This window comes from Medicago sativa, chromosome 5, assembly GCF_051527215.1.
Source record: "Medicago sativa cultivar Bolivia chromosome 5, Bolivia_mono, whole genome shotgun sequence".
Taxonomy (NCBI): Eukaryota; Viridiplantae; Streptophyta; class Magnoliopsida; order Fabales; family Fabaceae; genus Medicago; species Medicago sativa.
This window is the reverse complement of record NC_140753.1, coordinates 17,311,986-17,334,274: the sequence shown is the minus strand read 5'-3', so window position 1 is coordinate 17,334,274 and position 22,289 is coordinate 17,311,986. Positions and strand designations below refer to the sequence as shown.

Sequence of the window (22,289 nt, the reverse complement as noted above, 5' to 3'; positions counted from 1 at the left end):
AGGCTTTCATGAGAAGTGGGTCAACTGGATGGGAATGTGTATGACTAATGTAAAATATCAAGTGCTTGTAAATGGTGATGTGATAGGTTTGCAAAATCCAAGAAGGGGTTTGAGACAAGGAGACCCTCTGTCCCCGTACCTGTTCATCATTTGTGCAGAAGGACTCTCGACCCTTCTAAAAAGAATGGAAGCGTGTGGCGATATACACGATGTCAAAGTGTGTCGAGGAGCTCCACTCCTGACACACTTATTATTTGTCGATGATTGCTTTCTTTTTTGTAGGGTAGAGGAACGAGAAGCAAGAAAATTATTGGAAGCATTAAAAACCTATGAGGAGGCTTCTGGCCAAGCAATCAATCTTCAAAAATCAGAAATTTTCTTTAGCAAAAATACTAATGACAGCGTTAGAGAGGTGGTAAAGAACATTTTTCAAGTGACAGAGAGCATTGGATCTGGTAAATATTTGGGTCTACCATCTTTGATCGGAAGAAGGAAGAAAGCAGTGTTCAGCTACATCAGAGATCGCATATGGAATAGAATTCTGAGTTGGACCGGAAAACATTTTTCTAAAGCAGGCATAGAGGTACTTATTAAGTCTGTTGCTCAATCTATTCCAACTTATTGCTTGAGCTCTTTTCTACTTCCAACCTCTCTAGGAGATGAGATTCAGAAGATGCTAAATTCCTTTTGTGGGGATCGAATAGACAAAGTGGGAAAGGTATAAATTGGATAAGGTGGGAACGTGTGGCTATGAGGAAAGAATTTAGAGGAATGGGTTTTCGACATCTATATGGTTTTAACTTGGCTATGCTAGGGAAGCAAGGTTGGAAATTAGAAACCGACCATGATACTATAGCTTCAAGAGTTTTCAAAGCTAGATATTTTCCTAGAGGGAATTTTGTTGACGCAAAATTGGGACATAACCCAAGTTTCATTTGGCGTAGTATCCATGCTTCACAGGTAGTAGTTAAGACCTCAGATGGAGAATAGGTGATGGTAGAAAAATTAGAATGTGGAAGGATACATGGATTAGAGACCACGAAGGAAATTATATTCCAGGTACTTTGTAAAACAATGTGGAAAACATAAAGGTGGAAGAGTTAATAGATAGTAACATTGGAAAATGCAAACATGATCTAGTTAATTTCTATTTCAATCCTCAAGTGGCAAATCAAATTTTGACTATGCCAATTTTTAAGGATATGGGCGAAGATAAATGTTCTTGGAAATTCACGTCACATGGAGAGTATAGCGTAAGGTTGGCATACCACTATATCATGGAAAGCTTAATAGATAATCATGATCTAAGAGTCCCTGGTAACTGGATGAAAATATGGAACATGAAAATTCCTCAAAAAGTCAAAGTGTTCTTGTGGCGTGCAGCACGAGGTTGCCTCCCCTGATGACATGTTGTCATTACGTAACTTTTAGGACTTATTTTGACAATTTGATAGAGTTCTCAAGAAAATATAAGGATCCAGGAGTGTTAAAGAGCAAGAAAGCATCAAAAGCTGAATTGGCCAAATCGCGGCGCGTTTACAGGCAGCGTGACGCGATTTTGGCAAACAAAGAGCCATGTTTTTGATCTATCCACAGCGGGGCGCGATGTGTAAGCAGCGTGATGCGATTAAGAAGAAGGATCCAGAATGACTCGAGGTTTTTAAGCCATCGTGACGCGATTGGAACAGGCGTGGCGTGATTGGACACTCAGGAAAATATTTCCTATTTAAACAGAAGTCAGTCTAAGGAACAAGGGTTACGATTTTGAGGAACAAAAGTGCGATTTTGAGACGTGAAGGCTGCTTGAAGGGCGATTTCCTCCTCCTTTACTTAGTTCATGTATGTTTTAATTATTTCATTGATTATGCTATTTGTAAACTCGATTATGAGTAGCTAAATCTCTCAGAGATTAGGTCAGAGTAGAATCTATGTAACCCTAATTGATCTATGTTGATGTGAAACTCTATTACTTATTAATGATATTCTAGTTTTTATTCAATTCAATTGTTCTTAATGCTTTTTATATCCTGATCAAATATAAACATGATTTAGTGAGAACGAATGACTACTGACCATAGCTTTCGACTTAGACCTAATTGAATTGTTCTAATAAACATGGTTAGTCTAGGAATGGATAATCGTTTGTTAGTGATATTAGGTTAACGTGCTTAAACCTTTGATGATTATTAGACCACCTAAGGAATTAGGGGTTGTAGTTTAAGAAAAGGGTCCTAACTCAAGGGATTGATTAGGGCTAATTTGTTAACTATCGTGAAACTAGAGAATCATTAGTAATAATAGGTGCAGTATACCAATTAGGGGAACCATAGAGGATTCGACAGACCTGATCTCATCTGTCTCCATATTTTCTTAATCAATCTTTATTTTCCGTTATTTGATTTCATAAAATCAAACCAAATCTTCTGCCTAGTGACAAACTAAAAATAACTTTTACACATCCTAAATATTAACCTTATTGCTAAATTGAGATTAACACAGTCCTTGTGGGATCGATATTTTTACTAGTTCGATAGTTATTGGTACACTTGCCAAACGTCTATCATCCCCCACAAGGGAAAGACTTCGCACTAGAGGAGTTCAATGCACAGATCGATGTGTTCATTGTGAGGGATCTTATGAAAATGATTGGCATGTATTCTTTGGATGCAATCAGGTGGAAGAGGTATGGGCTGAAGCGAGACTGTGGAATTTATCCATGATAAATTGGAAACAGCTGATGGTTTTGTTGATCTCTTTTTCCAATTGATCGATTTGTTGTCCCATGATAACCTACACATGTTTGCTATGACCATGTGGTGCATTTGGAAGCGAAGAAATGAGAAACTGTGGGATGATGTTGAAACCCGACCCGCGATATCAGTTCGACTGGCTCGTGAATCTTTGCATCAATGGCAACAGGTGCGTTCAAAGCAGCAACATATGACAAACGTTTCAGGTTCATGTATTAGAACTTGCACATCGCAGAACAGTAACAAAAATGAGACCATGTGGAGAAAACCAGCTTTGGGTGAGGTTAAGTGCAACGTGGATGCGGCAATTTTTAAGGATCAAAGGTGTTACGGTATAGGAATGTGTCTAAGGGATGCTAATGGTGAGTATATAGCAGCAAAAACAGCTTGGTTTCAAGGCATTCTACAACCACAAGAAGTAGAAGCATGCGGTCTAAAAGAGGCGATAATTTGGCTTAGGAATCGAGGATTAATGGCGGTGTCCATAGAACTTGACTGTAAGCAAGTTCTCGATATTTGGTCTATATTTTAGATCGGATACATTAATTATTCAATGAATCTAAAAAGTCAATTGTTTTTCGTAAATGAAACCGGAGGAGTATTTATTAATCGTACAATTTAATTTATATTATGACATCAATCTAAAACTATTATCCTCTTTGTATTTATTATAATTGTGTATCCACAAATACTTAATAAATACTCTGTCTGGTCCTTTTTATAAGGAACAAAAGTGACAATTTTTTAGTCCCTTTTATAAGAAATATTGACCAATTTTAAAGTGTGTTTGAAGCTAAATTTCAATTGTGTCCTTATTTATCATGAGAGAGAATATTAAAAAATAAATAAGTTAGTGGAATCAAAAGTAATTAATTTAGGGACATTCATGGAAAAAAAATAAAATGCAAAGGTGTATTAAACGAAGATAACTATTTTCAATGTATTTCCTTGGTCTTAAAGATTTATATATTTTGTTTCTTAGAAAAAAGACCGGAGGGAGCATAACTTTTCTTTTTATCATTAACAAACATATGATCGTTGTCGGAATTGGTGATTAATTGAGGGTGGCTTGTGAACAGTGACGAGGGTAGTACTCCCCTGATCCGGAAGAGTTTAATAAGATAACTTTTGCTTATACATCTTTCAATCACTGTTATAAACAAAAATGTATTTTTTAGATTCATTCACTCAATAATATATATGATCTATATTATAGAACGTAAAAATCGTTTATTAAATGAACCTAAAATGTAAGATTTTTATTATAATAATGACCGGAAGGTGTATATAATATATTTATTTTTTCACAAGATTTTCAATAATGCCTTAATTTGTCATTTATAATTTATGGCTAAATTTTTTTTAGGTCATTTATGGTAATTTATGGCTAAATTATAAATTCGTTTTTACCAACAATAATAGAGGTTCGAGTGGTTAAAAGACTTAGACCTTTTAAACAGGTGGTCATAGGTTCGATTTCTGACTATTGTGTATAAAAAAGATTTTGTTAAGAGGAGAACCAGTGGTTCAAACATGAGTTTTGCGTGCAGAGAAATAGACATTTAATCATAGACAATGTATAATTGACAACAAAATTGTTGTATTCCAGACTTTTACCTACGAAAAATGATATTTAGTGACAGATATTGTCCGTAGATACAAGTTTTTTTTCTTCCTTTTTCAAATTTTGAGGACCCTTAAGTTTCAAGCTGTGTGCAAAGGTTTTGTTGCATTTGCACAAGGTCAGCCTTGCATAGTTACCAGCATAAGAATTGATCACTCGAGCAAAGTTGTGTGCAACCATATTCTCTTATCTCTAAATAAACATTACATTAAAGTTTTTTTTTTTTGACCGAAACATTAAAGTTAGAATGCAAATTTAGAAGAAATTTAATATTGTTCACAATAAAATTAAACTCGGATTTCCCTTTATTTCTTCCATTTATTGCAGCAACAAGAACTTGGGAATCACTATGAAAAGTTTCATTTGGATTTAAAATTAGGGTCATTCTAACTTGTGTCGGCACAAGTTAAGAACCTAAAAAGAGAATTAAAAAGTAACTTTTATATCGAAAAGATAAAATTTTAAACTTTCAATATATTGAATGGACAATTTCCGAAAAAAAAAAAAGTTTTTATGTTTACTTTTTAAACTTGTACCTCAAGGGCATAAGTTAACTTTTCTCTTAAAACTATTCTGGGATTCTCTTCTGTGAGTACTACACAGGAGGAGGTTCAGTGTCAATCATGACCATTCAATTGGTCTTTTATACTTTTTACCGAACTCAAGTCAGCCAAATCAATGGCTAGGATTCCACTAGACCCTCCAATAACTGGAAACGATCTGTGCCCAAAATTATAAGTTATTTTGGCCATTTTCCACGTATCAAGAAATCCAATTAATTTTGTGTAGAAAAAAGATACTACCTCCTTCCCTATTTATAAGACCCTTTTGATATTTCCAAATACATTAATTGTTTTTTTTACCAACATACCCTTATTTATTTTGCATATTTTTCTTCAATCAACAATAAATATTATGTTGGAAACATAAATTAACTCTCTCTCTTAAGGATAAAATTGTAAAAATAATAAGTAATTATATTCAAATTTAATACTACAACCAACTTTATTAATTTCCGTAATTTTGGCAAAAGACTCCTATATTTAGGGACGGATGTAGTATTATAAGTTCTTTTTCAAAATTGTCCTTAATAAATAATATGAGAAAGATAAATTAAAGAACTAAAAGAAGATGGGGTTAATAATATTTAAGAATATAATTCCCTCAAAAAGAAATAGTTAAGGATATAATAGAAAAAATAATACTAATATTTTATTAGTATTGTAAAACGATATAGATAGAATTTTACACAATTTTTTTTCGAAAGCGGCAAATAATTTTAGACAGAAGGAGTGTAGTAAATAATACTCCATCTTATCAAATTTATAAGCAAAAAAATTACGTTTTAGGTTCATTGAATACTTAATGTATTTGGCATATATTATAGACCAAATATATTAGGTGTTGAATGAACCTAAAGAGTGGTTTTTAGCTTATAAATATGACCAGAGGGAGTACATGAAAAAGCACGATAACATGCATTAGTTGACTAAAAGTGAATTGTTTATCATTAAATAGTAGTTTTATGATTGAAGATCAACGTGACATGTTCATTGCATTAAATTTATGAGCGACATCACGAACATTTTTAAAGGTAAAATCGAGGACTTAAATGCACAAGTCTTTATAAAATTGATTTACACTAAACAGTTTCGTTGGGAAGTACATTAATTAACTATTGTTTGTCAATAATTAGTTAAATTTAATTACATGTATCTCATGAATAAATGTTAGAATAATTATAAGCGTTGGGCTAACCCTTGCGTTAAGAGCAACGGTTAAGAAATACTCCCTCCGTTTCAAAATACATGTCCAATTTTTGTAATGTGCACTATTTACTTGACTTACTTTGACCATACTTTTTAACTAATGTATAGATACAAATATTAGCATGTAAGATGTTGTTTGATTTGTCTCGACAAATATTTTCAAAATATTAAATTTTTATAATTTTTTACTTTAGATAATTAAAGATATTAACGGTCAAAATTGTGCATTAGTATGTGTGAAGTAGTTGACTTGGCCATGTATTTTGAAACGGAGGGAGTACATCAGTAGAAGTTTTATCTTGGAAATACATGTTTTTACTTTTTTCTTGGTAATAATTACACAATTTTTTATTACAAGTTACTTATTTTAGTACTTTAACCAATGTCACAAGCGCACTAGTTAGCCTTCTCCAGATCATCATATACTCATGCTATTTATTCATACACATGACAATTATAATAAGCTGTCAACAAATCAAAATGGAATATATTGCTCAAAATAGAAGTGATTCACCCCGCACAAGGTGTGCTAAAGTGATGAAACACCCAAAGTCTGTTACAAACAACAGGCACCTATCAAAGATACCCGCCCCCAAGAAGAAAAAACTAAAAAATTACATGATACCCATACAGGGTAGTGGGTCTCTCCACCAATCGTGAAAGCCAAACTGAAGAGGAACAACATTTGACGAAAGCCATAAAAAAGAATTCAACTTCACCTTTTCTACAATACTAAGGGGATCAATAACTATATTGTTAAAGACACAGTTAATAAAGTCTAACAAAAAATCAATTAAGATTAAAATATCCCACTATACTTCCGATCTATAGTATATCCTTGCTATTTCAAAAAGTCATGTGAACTTATATTTGTTTATTGTTCCAAGTTAATCGGATGTATCATGTAGGAACAAATTTTTTAATCGTTCATACTTTGATGTTAATAACTATGAAGATTTCCTCTAAAAAAATATAACTAAGAATATTTTATTTCATTCTCACCTAAGAAACCCCTCTAATCTCTATAAATGTCCATTAAATTTGATTATGATATCCACGCGTTTCTCAAGTTTTGATTTGCGTATTTTGTCAAAAAAAAGGTTTTGATTTGCGTATAAACTTGTAAGTACCCTAATCTCTAACGTCCTTTTATTTTAATTTTTAATAATCGCTTGCTCTCTTCTTTTTTTGTTGATAAATTCGATCCCTTAAATTTGTTTCTTTCTAAGTATTCTGATTTAAAGTAATTGAGCACTCACCCACTTAAATTTTCATGACATTCATAAAATTTTAAGTTGATCATCATAATTAAGAGTCATCCAATGTAATGTGACAAAACTTACTTATTAATTACCAACAAAGGGTGCTTTCTTTAGTTTTCATTTTATCTTTTCAATCATAAACCATATACAACTGATTTAACAGAGATCTTGTAACCGAAGACAATTCACATCTCTCATGCATATTGTCTAAATGGTCGATCATTGGTAATTTTATTTATTCATTTGGTACAGATTGTAAGAAAATATGGCAGGAAGCAATATTGCAGTTGGTGGAATAGTTCTTGAACAACTCACGAAAGACAACTACGAAAACTGGAGCTGTCTAGTGAAACACTATCTAGAGGGGCATGATCTGTGGGACGTTGTTCTTGGTCCGCTTTCTACAGACGAAACAAATCGGATTTGGAAACGGAATAATGCGAAGGCTTTGCATATCATTAAACTTGCATGTGGATCAGATAATCTTACTCGTATTAGAAATATTGAAGTGGCAAAAGATGCCTGGAATAAATTGGCCGCAGCTTACAGCTCAAAGCTAACAGCTGATCCAGATACTGAGCAAGGTATGTAAAATGATTGAAGATTTTTTTTTTTGGGTCATACTGGGACATTAGTTATGAAAAACAAAAGTAGAAAATTTTAATGAAAAAAGTATTTATTATACTTTTAAAAGTTTAACTATAAAAATTTGAAGAATTTTTTACTATATTAGTCTCCTTAACTAATACATCATTTTCTTTAGTACATTAGTTTAACTATAAAAATTTGAAGAATTTTTTACTATATTAGTCTCCTTAACTAATACATCATTTTCTTTTTTTTATATTATAGGCTTTTTATATTATAGGCAAACTTGCACTTTTTTTTTTTTGGTGGCCGGGGTTTGAACCCCAGACCTTGCATATTTTTATGCATTGTCCATACCAACTGAGCTAAGCTCACGAGGACAGGCAAACTTGCATATGTTAACAAGATTAAAATAGTAAATTTATATTAAAACTTTTTTTGACAAAAAAATTATATTAAAATTTGTGTATTTTATATTAAATACATAATTTTTTCATAAATAATTAGTTTTTAATAAAAAGTTGATATTTTTAATTACGTTAACATATTGATTTATATAACTCATAGATTTTTATAGTTATAGCATTACTCTAATCGGAATAGCTCAAACTCGTATTTGTGTTGTGGTATAACTTATTTCTAACCTTAAAAATACGTTAAAGGTTAAAACTACCGTAAGCAATACATCCGGTGTCATAAATTTATATCAGGATAATTTCTCTCTATCCTCTTTTAACATCATTAGCAAGTATGCTAACCGGTCTTCCTAGAACACTTGTTAAGCATACTAAAAAATGAAATTATAAACTCTCTCCGTTCTTTAATGTAACCCCCCTTTGTTTTTTTCACATTTCTTAAAAAAAGTTGTCAGTGTAATTAATGTATCTGTTTTGTGTATTAATATTACCAAATTGTCATTTGTTTGTATGTGTAATAAATTTGACTATTCATATTTCAAGACAAATTAGTAGTATTAATTAGGGGTATGTTTAGGAAAAAAGTAATAAATGCATCTAGTAATTTGAAAAGGAGTAATAAATGTATCTGTTGAATTTGTGTAGGAAAACAATAGATGTTATTAATCATTGGTTTTTTAAGTCTCTCAATAGATAGTCTCTTGTAAGCATCCAACTCGTATTCCAATACCTCGCTTAATATATTGTTCCAACTTCCAAGTCTCTCAGTAAAATGTATGCAAGTTGCAACATTACAAAATATATACTCCCTCCGGTCACTATTATAAGTAAATTTTGACTTTTTAGGTTCATTTAATAAATGATGTATGTGGTCTATATTATAGACCACATACATCATTTATTGAATGAATCCAAAAAGTAAAAATTTGCTTATAATAGTGACCAGAGGGAGTAGGTGTTTAGATATAGGGACGGAGGGAGTAACACTTTTTTTTTTGAGGGAATATAGGGACGGAGGGAGTAACACTTATTATATTGAAAATTGTGTAATCAATCCATTCAAAAAATTATTTTTAGTAATAACTTCTTTTTTGGGAATAAAGAAATACTCCCTTCGTCCCTAATTATAAGCAAAATTGACTTTTTTGGTTCATTCAAATAATGATGTATGTGGTCCATAATATGAACCACATACATCAATAACTGAATGAACCAAAAAAGTCAAATTTTCTTATAATTAGGGATGGAGGAAGTATATTATTTTAATAATAATTTCTTTTTTTGAGTATCCTTAACAAGTGTCCCGGAAACACCGGTTAGTATGACCCTTATTTAAAACTAGTAATTACAGGGTTAGATCTGTAACTTTCATTAAACTCATTATAAACATTAAAAAAAAAACATAGGTTGACTCATAACAAAAACAAAGCAGAAGAACATGCATACAATTAATAAAATATTCACCTTAATTTACGCTCACTTTGATCAAAACTTATAGAATTTTCCTTGATTTCATAGTAACATCAAATAGTAAAATATAGGTTTTGGTTTAAGTGAAAATTGTGCATACGTGTTAATTTACATCTTAATGTTTCTATCTCAACGATAAATATTTGAAAATAATTTAATATGTTTGTGAGTTCAATTTTAAGGTAATGGTTTCTACCATCTTTTTTACCATAGGTACTACCACAACTCTGTCTCTCAGGGGTGGATCCACCTTATGGCTAGCCCCACATGGAATTTTTAAAAAAATTAGAAATTTTTTATCTAGCGATCGAATTTTCAGTCGCTAAGCAATGAAAATCGGTCGCTAACAGGTTTAGCAACAGAACAGTGACTGAATATTCAGTCGCTGGAGTAAAAATCGGTCTTTAAATCACTAAACGACAGAATTAGCCACCGAAATTTCAATCGCTAAGGTATAAAATATTAAAAATCGGTCATTTTTTCGGTTGCTGCATATTTAACCACTCTTGAAATGTATTCCTAGATCCGTCCCTGCTCTCTCTCTCTCTCTCATTTTTTGCTCTACGTTCTCTCTATCCAAACTTAGTGTCGACCTAATTTTCTTCCCTCAATCCAACCTCGTACAACCAAGATGTATCCATTACTTGGGTGATGCGACCGATCGACTCTCGACCATCTGCTCGTCAGCGAAACTCCTGGCAGCAACTGCGTCGATGGGTTTTATTGGTCATGTATATTTGTTCGTCAAAGTTCTACCTTTCCATGGCCGATGTTTCACCACATCTTTCCGATGAGGTCTTGTCCATATGGGTTTGGTAATTTTGGAGGTTTCTATGGGAAGATTTGTTCTTTTCGGAAGTGAGTGATGAGGCACCAACATCACACCCGCCACCGCATCTATTTCGGGGTTTGTTCATTTTTGTTTTTGTTTTAGTAACGAGTTGATCTTAGTTTATGCTTAGATTCGAAGTTGTTTTGGGTATCTTTCCATTCAACTCAATGTGTTTTAGTGTTTTGTCCTAGCTGAGTGTTTGTTGACTGAAGCTCCTCCACTGTTGTATCGTTGTTTGTTTTTTGTTTGTGTGTCATATATTTTTTTATGTTTATATTATATTGTTGTTTAGAGATTGGGTGGCTTCGTACATGGACCTTTTTTGCGGTGGTTGGTTTTGTAAACCGAAAGGGTCTGTTTCATCCGCTTTTTTAACACATAAGGATTTGTGGTTACTAACGTAATGGACTCATCCTCTGGGTTATTACGCGTCTGATTGAAACCATTTATATTTGGTGTTATGTTTCCTTCGATTGATTGATATTATGGATATGTTGAGATCTGCAGGTCTCAAGGCGTCAGAACTGCATCCACTATATCATTTATTGTTTTTTGTTTTGAAATATAAAAATGTCAACTTGAAATATAAATGTTTTTTTAGTGGAGATTGAAAAACAAAAGAAAAAATATAAATGCAAGGGTGTGAGTTACCTCATTTTCTTATCCAAATAAAATTGACAGCATTGTTTGCGTTCATCAATGATGATTTTAAATTATGAGACACCATCCTTACCTTTTGTTGTAATAATCCACTTCTTTCTTGGCATGAAGTTCAAAATCAACATTTGAAAGTTGTAGTTCATGCACCCAATGTATGACATATAAATTTCCCATTACTTCACCAATATATGTAGGAACAATCAGGTTAGACAATAATGTTATGGCTACGACAAAACACCCTTCATCGTCTTGGATACACATCTCAAACCTAACACAATTCAAGGACATGGAGAAGAATGCATCTACATTGCATTTGAAGTGACCCGCAACCGGTTTTTTTTCCATATTATATCTGTTTGTAGCACCTTTTTGTGTCGGTTTGCTTATGTACTAGAGTTATATGTTGTGACAGTTGTTGTCCTTGATTGTACATTACACACCAGACTGATGTTCGCCCATTTCCAATCCGTCAACGTGTGTTTTGCTCATTCCAGGACTTGAATACTGTTTTTAGTAACTTGTTGTCGTAGACGCAAGTTGCGACCCATCCAAATACTCCAAATAATTGTTGCCAATTGTGCGCCTTTGATTGCGGTAAAACCCGCACTAACGCTAAAACAACATAAGTTGTTGTGATACTCTGTTGAACCGCTTTCGTAAATTTATTACGCAACTGTCTGGCCTGCGGAAGTCAAATAATATGTGCATTGCATCTTCGTAACTAACTTTGCACATCTGGCAAGTTAGACCTCGATTCATCGACCTTGCATGAGTCAGTAAGTAACCTTTACGAATCCTTCAAAGCAAATTCTTCACTTTTGGAGGAACCTTAATTTTCCAAATTCATGCCCAATACTTGGGTCTATGTAAATATGAGTTATCTCCTATTTCCTCCATATACAAAGGATAAACATTTTTTTCACCCTTTCCATATCAATATGTTCTCTTCAACCTGTTAAAAAAGTGGAGTATTTAAAACTCGGCTAGCCTTGTCATTGTCAAGAAAGTGGAGTGCTTAAAACTCGCCTAGCCTTGTCATTGTCAAAACAGAAGTTGCCTTCTTGCTTCTACCCACCATGGGACGGTAGCCCGAGATATTTCATGGTGCCTAGAATTGCCTTGACTCCCAAGATGGTTGTAATGGAGTTTTGAAGTTGCTATCTACATTTCGACTACAATAAATTTTAGACTTGGGTAAACTAATAGCCTAACCAGATGTTGTTTCGTACATAGTGAGAATACGCTGCATGTACTGACAAATAAAAGGTGGGCAATAATAATTGGAGCATTTTTGCAAATTTGGCTCCACAAATCCCGCCTCTGGCTTCAGCCTGATGAATAAGGGCGGACATCCCTTTCGCACACATCAACAATATTGTTTGTCAAAAAATATCATATCCTTTTAGGCATAATTTTATCGTGAAAAAAAAAACTAATTACTCAAGAGTATTTGGATGAGAAAGTAAAAGTTTTATACACTAAAAAATAAAAATAAATTAAAAAACCCATTCAAACAAGCTTTATTTTTATTTTATTTTAAGAAGGCAAATATATTATAAATTAAACTTTCCTATGTGATACAAGGACTGTCGAAAAGGGAACAAAAATAGTAAACAAATATAAGTCTCGCTAGAAAACTAGTCAAAGAAGAAAAATCGTGACATTACAGTTTAGTATAACCAATACAAAGCAACGGATTGGACCACCACGAATGAAAGTCGATGAAAGAATGAGAGTTATACGACTTCAACCACCACTTTGAATGATGTTTAATGCGAAGTAACTAGTCCAACTATTACTTTTTTTTTTTTTGAATCGGCAATAATTTATTAACCAACAAGCCCGCGCGAGAAGCACTAATAAGCTTGGGTGGAAAAAAAATACATACAAGGGGAAATCGGTTGCCATAAAACGGTGGCTCGAACAAAAACCCCTTAAAAAACCACCCATAAAACAAAGGACCAACCCAAAAAGGTAATGACGCAGGGATATACAAGAAACAACACTACTTGCATACTCAAGCGTCAGCGCCCCTACCATCCAAAAACTCAACCAAAGCTGCTCTTACATAACACCAACACAAACCAGCCAGCCCAAATATAGCAACAAAAACCCCTACCATCCAACTATTACTCTTTATTTTATGTTTTTCAAACTAGAAGTTAAAAGTAATAGTGTGAAAACACCATTCATAGTTTCTTGAGTCTCAGTAAAGTTAATTATGTTTCTTAATTTTTCTTTGCCTATTTTATACGATGAAAAGTACCAAGAATAAGTTTCTAGCTTAAAATATATGTTAATTTGCAGGTGTGGCAGACGATAGTCTCCTTGACTATAAATCTTTCCACATGTATGTTGAAATTGGAGAGTGGAAGGATGCAAAAAGATTTGTGAAAAATGAGAAGGCTATGGTTTCCACGTCATCTAAAGGGAGGACCGTTCTACATGTTGCAGTGATTGCTGGGTGGAAACACATTGTAAAGGAGTTAGTGAAGGAAGAGAAACAGTTGCTTACAATGAAAGATGATCGTGGTTACACTGCTCTTGCTCTTGTTGCTGAGCTGACTGGAAATACGGATATTGCAAAATGTATGCTAGAAGATAAGGAAGGCAAAGTTATTGAACAAGACTTATTATCTATAAAGACACATAATGATGAAATTCCTGTTCTTCTTGCTGCTGCTAAGGGACACAAAAAAATGACAAGTTATCTATATGAAAATACTCCATTGGATGACAATACCGCCGAAAAATTCCGCATTTGCGTTCTCCTACTTACGCGATGTATCACTGCAGAAATATTTGGTAAGTGATGGCAAATTTTGATTAAATTTAGAATTAATTATGTTTTATGTTCTCAAATTTAAGTTAAAGTATGTTTTTTTTGTGGTGACCGGGTTCGAACCCCGAACCTTGCATATATTATGCATTGTCCATACCAACTGAGTTAAGCTCACTAGGACAGTTAAAGTATGGTTTAATTCGACGCGAGAGAGTTGTAAACATTATTAGAGCTTGTATCATTTTCTACGTAAAAATTCTTACTTTTCATTGTTTAAACAATGACATAACATAAGGGTATTTGTCAGCATTTTTTCTTATTTAATTATGCTTGTATTGTCTTGTTGGTGAAGGGGGAGGAAATACTTAATTTGCAATCATATGTAAATTATTGCTTCTTTTAATTTCATGTTAGAAAGTCAACTTTTCATGAGTCCCTTATTTGGTAGATTTCATGTGTCCTCTTTTTTCGGAGAAATGATATTTGTACAACCATTTTGTGATAACTTTTAGAAAATTTTCTCTCTCATACTCACATGATGTTTTTATCATCTCTCTTCCTTTTTCTCTCTCCATTATTTTTGACCAATCAGAAGAGAGAAAACAAGGTTGTCACCAAAGTTGTCATCAAATAGATGTACAAATATCATTGCTCCTTTTTTTATTGGTGACGTTTTCATATTTGTGTCTATTGTTGATTCATTTGATGATGTGTTCGTAGATGTGGCTTTGAGTTTACTCCGAAGATTCGGCAACACAATGCCTCTTGCTCACAAATCGAAATCCGAATCAGACGGTGCACAACCACTATACGCATTGGCACGCATGTCCTCTGCCTTCCCAAGTGGCAGTGGATATGGACGCATTCGAAAATTCTTTTATAAAAGTAAGGTTCTACTTTTCTATCTCACATGATAATCAAGTTTTATCTCATTAAGTATAATCAGCTAAATAGATTAATCGATGTCATAATGATCTAATATATATCATATTTCTATCGAATTCACTAATATTTAGAAACTACTAGTTGATGTTAGAATTAATTATGTTATATATATATATATATATATATATATATATATATATATATATATATATATATGGTTTTTTTCCTTTATAATTTAAAAAGTGTAACAACTAGATAAATATGTTTATATTTACTTTTTCATTGTCCCAATTATACTCTTAAACAATTTTTTCTATAATAAAGATGGTTGTTGGTGTCATTAAAAATGGGAATTTAGATTGTATTTTTTTTGTTATATTGTTTGTGTTATTGAAATAGATAATTATGATTAGTTTGGTTTGTTATAACTTAAAAGCAACAAACATTTATAATTTTAGTTTTAATCAAAATTTCATAAAAAAAAGAAAAACACGGTTCATAATTTCGAACGTTAGCACAGTAAAAATAATGGAAAGACAAGCATGTGAGTGTCCGTCTTTTCGCTAGTGATAATAAAAAAAATGAAACAAAATTTAGTTTTAAAACTAAATCAGAGGTTTTTTTTAGAGGGGCTGAGCAACTTGAGCTATAGGATCGGAAATCTCAACTCACCCGACTAAAGATAATAAAAAAAATGAAACAAAATTTAGTTTTAAAACTAAATCAGAGGTTTTTTTTAGAGGGGCTGAGCAACTTGAGCTATAGGATCGGAAATCTCAACTCACCCGACTAAAAACAGTATAACTATTGAAAAAACGCTATAAGCTCATAACAATATTTTAGTAAGTGCTTTCACTGGATCTTATTTGTTTGATCAATTTAATATGCATTGGGAGTTAATGAAAAGAGCCAAGATTAATAGCTCTACTTCCGTTTTTAGTTGTGAGATTACCGGAAGAGCATGACTTATACGGGATAATTGTAAGTCAACCAAATGTAAATGAAGAAAAACAAAACAAAGCAGGTTTGCAACATTTCACTTTTGTTTCTCCTTTTATTTTCTATTTGTAAGGATTGATTGTTATTTTTGTTGCTTCTTTGTTAGGAACGTTTCGACAACGGATGTATCTTTTGTCGGTAAAGCTCTTAGGTAAGTGTTAATTCTCTAATATTTTGAAGGATGGACCATAGAATTAAGAGTGGGAGTGAATGTGTATGTTTGGTTTCACTTGGAAGGAATCGACAGAATTGATTTTGGCATATTCGAGCTCACGAGGACAATCATATATATGTATTGATTAGTTATATTTATTTTCCACATTTTATGTGTCGATTAGTCATATTTATTTTTCATATTTTTTCAGGTCGACTACTTATACCTGCTCACTTGTCATTTCAGAACTCGGTACTATTAAAGTTCTCTGGTATGGAAATTTTTTTTGTCTTTATTTTATCTTTTCTCCCTCATCCATTGAAATTTTTACAAAACTATTTACAATTAAATATAACTTAACCTGTAAAAAAAAAAAAACTAAATATAATTTAAGCTCTTAGACAGAAATGGCAACTAAGCCGATTAGGTTTAGCATATGTCTAGGTAATTCAATGAAGGTTATTCAAACTAATAACAGTTGAATATGGAATGTCAGAATCAATCAAAGGTATGTGGAATATGACAACTCATCTACAAAACTCATGTTTGGTGTTTTTAGCTCCACTAACTAAAATGGGTATTTTTCCGAGCAAAGATGAGAAATGGCTATGCATTTTTTTTCGTTTCAAAATGGCTATGCATTTGTGGATAAGGAAAATAATGCAACAAAAATAGGGGAAACCACGCCAAATGTGAAGCGCCACATACACTAAGTAACCATAAAAACATGCAACGCACATGAGAATAGCCGAATTCAACGAATCATAGCTAGATTTTGTAGGTCAAGGTGTTTAGCCTACTAGGATGTAACTTTATCTTCAAATTCTCATTTTACATTATATCTTCAATACACACAGTCAATTAAACTTATCATTTTCTCACATCTTATCATTTTCTCACATCTTATCATTTATCAATCTGATTTACAATTTACTTACGTTTTCATTGGTTTAATAGCTCACATATTAAAAACATAAATTTTGTACTTAACACTCTAGAGGAGTTAAGAAATCCACAACCAAGGGACAAAGTTCCTTCCTTCGCTTAATTATTTGAAGAAAATAGAGAATCACAGTTGAGGGTTTTTAGCCAAATTCTCAACGAACTTTCAAGTTAGACAACAAATTTGGCATGCCTTGCCCGATGGAACACTACGACAACAAATTTCTCAGCTAACTTTCAAATTTACATGTCCACCACAAACTCTGGAAATGCCAACTTATGTGGTTCCTACTAGTGACGTTGGAAATGCTACAATCGAATAACTCGAACAACCAATTATTGTAATGACCACATCGATCCTTTATCGAATATCATATTGATTTAGGGATAGATAACATCACGTTTCAGGTCTCTTAACAGTTTTTTGCCATTTTTAGGTCTATGGTTTGAAATTAGGGCCCATAAGCCAGAGGGTTGGAGGCTAAACAAGTCAATTTTGGTGACAACTTTTTCACCTTGATAATAGAGAGAGAGCTTGAGGTTACTATAAGGTCATACATACATTATAGTGCAAAGTTATATAATTATCACATTACCAGGACCTTCACAGGTTCAACGAAATTGTATACAAAAAATACCTTTCATCTCTATAATTCGCAACCTAATACTTTGTCACGTAACCCTAGAGGAAACCAATAGATAATGTAACCCTAGAGGAAACCAATAGAGAATGATAATCTTAAATTTGGACAAGTAATTTTTTTCTAGAAGGTCGCTTGAAGCCGTAGGATAAATTAGAACGCTGGAAATTTACCTTAAGGCTTTGTTTGGGAGTTTGGAGGGGAAAGGAATGAAAGACTTTGGGGGGACAAAAATGGGAAAATTGAGAAATCTTTCACATTTTTTGAAAGAGCATTTTTTTAGAGAATGATAAATTAATGCTTATGATTAATATATTTTTAATTTTAACAATATTATAACAACATATATTAAATTTGAAGAATTCATATGAACCCCCCAAAACCCACCTCTAATACAATTAAATTTATGTCGATGGGAAGATATGGATTACCAACCCAATTTATCTGTGTAACGTTCCAATGCTTCCAGGAAGTCCTGTGAGGAGACATGTGAAATTTAATCAAGAGAAACTGCGGGGATACGTTCCACCTCACGTTCAAAACCCACAAGATTTTCATAATTCCCCAGAAAAATGTGTGACACCAAACAACTGGTGCCAAAGAGAGACCTCACATCATAGTCACACGGTTCGCAATTCGCTTTAGTATGTGGTACGGGTTCGGGTACGCGGTTCGTCACTCATAAAGAATTTAGTACGTATGAGGGTATACATAATCGGTACCTAAGGGACTTTTTCATATTTTGTGGACTACAATCAATTGTAGATTTTGGTTTTAATAAAAACAGGTTGATGTTGTGATCCATTTGATGATACTTTGGCCCTAATAAATGTGATCAATAGATAATGGAACTTTAGACACGTAATATGATTTTTGTAGAAACAAAGTGTAGGCTTGAACCCTAAGGGTCCGTGATGGGCGGTACCTAGGGTTGCACGGTTATAAATGGATAGGCCTAGTCCCCATTTTCCATCACTACCATGTAAGATTAAATTACCAAGGTCATGGTATTATATGAAATTAGAACACACTTAGCATAATCATGATTATCGGACTCGTGGAGATTTGAGATAAGAGTCTTCCTTTAACTAGAGATTAATCTTCTGTTAATTTTGACATTACCAATGATTAATTTAAGAGATTAAATTTACCACTTCGTAAATTTAAAGACTAAATTTCTCAACCTTTTTGAACTTCACAATCATAATTTACTCTTTTATGCCCCTTGTGATTTTTTATTGGAGGGAAATTGCCCTAATTACTTGAATTTTTTATTCAATATACTACTAAAATAACAAAAATTAGTGAGGGAATTTTAGGGAGGGAAAACGTGAAATCCCTCTCTAATTCCGTCACTAAATTTTGCGACAAAAGAATTTGTGAGGGTATTTTTCTGTCAGTAATTTCCCTCCTTAATTTTTTTCTTTTCCTAGTAGGAGTGATATTTGGACGTGACTGTGAGCACTAATCTCCAATTGTTTCTAACAGGAATCAAGAAAATATATGAACAGAAAATGACCCACCGTGTAGTTCTTGAAATATTGAAACGCTTGTGCATAAGAATTAGTAAATTTACGGAACCGGAAGTGAGGGAGACTTTGGCTTACGATGCAATGTTGCAAGCAGCGAAGCATGGAAATATTGAATTCATAAATGCAATGAGGGAGGCTTACCCTAACCTCTTATGGGCTATTGATAAAAATAGAAGAGGTGTATTTTCACATGCAATTTTGAACCGTAGAAAAGAAGTCTTCCAACTCATGAATGATCCAAGTGTAAATGGACGAAAGGAGGTAATTAAATGTCGAGTAGATGCATTTGACAATTCCATGTTGCACTTGGCAGGATATTTAGGGCCTTCCTCCGATCTTGATCGTAGATGTGGTCCAGCTATGCAGATGCAAAGAGAAATTCTATGGTTTAAGGTGATTCATATATGTCCCATATTTTCTCATCAAATTTAAATTTTATCAATTCAAATCAAATTTAAATGTTCTATAGAAAGATTGATTAATGAGAATAGGTCAACGAAAGTTGGTCCATTTAATAAGGAGTTGATTTACATCTTGTAAAGGTGTAATTTTAACTCTCATTTCAACGTGAAGATCTCGTTAATGGATAGTATGTAAGTATCTATGTCGGATCTATGAGTCTTGAGGCTTTGTTCGATCATGTGAGACCTAACTCAACTAAATTGTTTTTCATTAAAAAAATAATAATAAGAAATTAATGGAAATAGAAAAACACATTTGTGCAGACTAAAAGTTGCAAAATTTTCGTCTAGGCTCCCACAACATTGCAAACCCATTAATGCTTAAAAAGACTGTTTTTTTTTTCTTTCAAATGTGTCCTTCTTTGTGAACACTGAAATATTGAGTACCATTTCTTTTAGGAGAATGCTAACCAATGCCCTAAGGGCAATAGTTAAGCATCTAAAACAAATACTCCTCCGTTTCAAAATGAGTGTCGCTTTAGCCAAAAAAAATTGTTTCAAAATGAATGTCACTTTCAGTTTCCAATGCAATAATAACTTTTTCTTTTCAATTGTACCCTCCAATTAATACTCTGCACACTACTTCCAAAATAATACCTTTAAAACTAACTAATAGTTAATAAGGATAATTTGGTAAAATAACCATTCTCTTTCTTTTAATCATTGCATTTCTTAATATGTGTGTAAACACCTAAAACGACACTCATTTTGAAACGGGGGGAGTAAGTTTTTATAAAAAAGTTGTGTAATCATTAGTTTATTAAAAGTAACATCTTATATTTCCAAGACAAAATTTCTATTTGTAGATTCCTTAACCATTACCCTGAGGGCACTGGTTAGCAAGACTCTTTCTTTTACCTCCGGTCCCATTTATAAGAAACATTTGACTTTTTTGATTCATTGTATAAATGATGTATTTGGTCTATATTTTAGACAAGATTCATCAATTACTCAATGAATCTAAAAAGTCAAACTTTTCTTATAAATAGGACCGGAGGGAGTATTATATAGCTAATATATAGGTTTTCGTAGTTTTTTCTGGAATAAAAAACAATTAATTGAATCTATGAGCTTTGGTGTAGGCAGTGGAGAAAATTGTGCACCCAAAATTTAAGGAAGCCAAAAATGCTGATGATAAGAAGCCTCATGAGATATTTACAGAAAGCCATAGGGAGCTGGTAAAAGCTGGGGAGAAATGGGCAAAAGATACAGCTGGTTCATTTACACTTGTTGCTACTCTCATAACCACTATCATGTTTGCTGCAGCTTTCACAGTCCCTGGTGGAAACAATCAAGATAACGGAATTCCCTTGTTCTTACATGACTACACATTTAATGTGTTTATAATAGCAGATGCAATATCTCTTTTCACTTCTTCAACTGCAGTCCTTCTCTTCATTGGGATTCTTACAGCGCGTTATGCTGAAAAGGATTTCCTCAAGTTATTGCCACTCAGGTTTCTTTTCGGCCTCATCGCACTTTTCTGCTCTGTGGTATCCATGATAGTTGCCTTTTGTGCTTCACTTGCTATGCTCTTAAAGGGACATCATGGTGTGATTATTACAGCTATGTCATTTGCTTGTGTTCCTGTTGTTGTTCTTGTACCTTCACAAATGCGACTCTTCCTTGAGATCTTTCAGTCTACAATATTATCAAATTGAAACTTTCATTTTAGCAGTGAGAGTTTGACTTTGTAATCTTAATTGACAGATTTCAAATCCTCGAAAACAGTCGTAAAATTATTGCCGCTTTAATAATAATTTCCCCATCCCCAATTTAAAAATAAAATAAAATGGAAACTTACTAATTAATTAAGATCACTCATCCATCAAGTCATCTACAAGTATATGATAGCATGCAAGTTCGCACGCATGCAAATTGCAATACTTTTGTACAAAAGTGATTTATAATGTGACAACAGGGCCGGCCTAAGGGTAAGGTCATCAAAGCTCTCGCTTTAGGCCCCCCAATAAAAAATTATTTTTCATTAGATTTTACAAGAAAAAGGTCTCATATTCTAATAAAAAAAATGCGTCATATATTCAACCTTACTTTAGATCCCACTTATTTTTAAAAAATATTAGATCGGCCCATGTGACAACCTAAAAAAAATGTGACAAGGATTCAAGTATTTTGGCAAAAGAATTGTGGAATCTGATAAAATTTATGCAGAAATTACAAACAACAATATCTGCTTTTTTGGTTTTTTGCATGCATTGCTTACTCACAAATATTAGCTTACTTCCATGAAGATAATCAGATCTGGTTCAAGGGCTGAGTAGCCCAAGCTAGGACTTTCCGCTTCATAATTTAGAGAAAAAAAAATGGATAAAAAAGTTAATTTAGCTATAAATATACAATAGGCTTAAACGTAGTTTTTCAATCTTATGTTTCAATATGTTGTGATTTTGACCCCCTAATAAAAAAAAAAAAAATTGTCCTCTATCTTTAAGAGAATATGCTTTTTTGAATCTCTAACTTTAGGAAAATGTGCTCTTTTGACCCTCTATCTTTAGGGAAAT

General features: G+C 33.0%; 1 protein-coding gene across 1 annotated transcript; it reads left to right on the top strand.

Moving 5' to 3' along the window:
- Window positions 1-7,663: 7,663 nt before the first annotated feature.
- Window positions 7,664-21,490, top strand: LOC146920632 (uncharacterized). The gene is made up of 8 exons (XM_085714015.1): window positions 7,664-7,989; window positions 13,679-14,176; window positions 14,874-15,038; window positions 15,979-16,062; window positions 16,144-16,188; window positions 16,403-16,462; window positions 19,263-19,699; window positions 20,850-21,490. The coding sequence occupies exons 1-8, from the start codon at window positions 7,671-7,673 to the stop codon at window positions 21,426-21,428; spliced, it is 2,187 nt and encodes a 728-aa protein (XP_085570141.1). The 5' UTR covers window positions 7,664-7,670; the 3' UTR covers window positions 21,429-21,490.
- The last annotated feature ends 799 nt before the right edge of the window (window positions 21,491-22,289 follow it).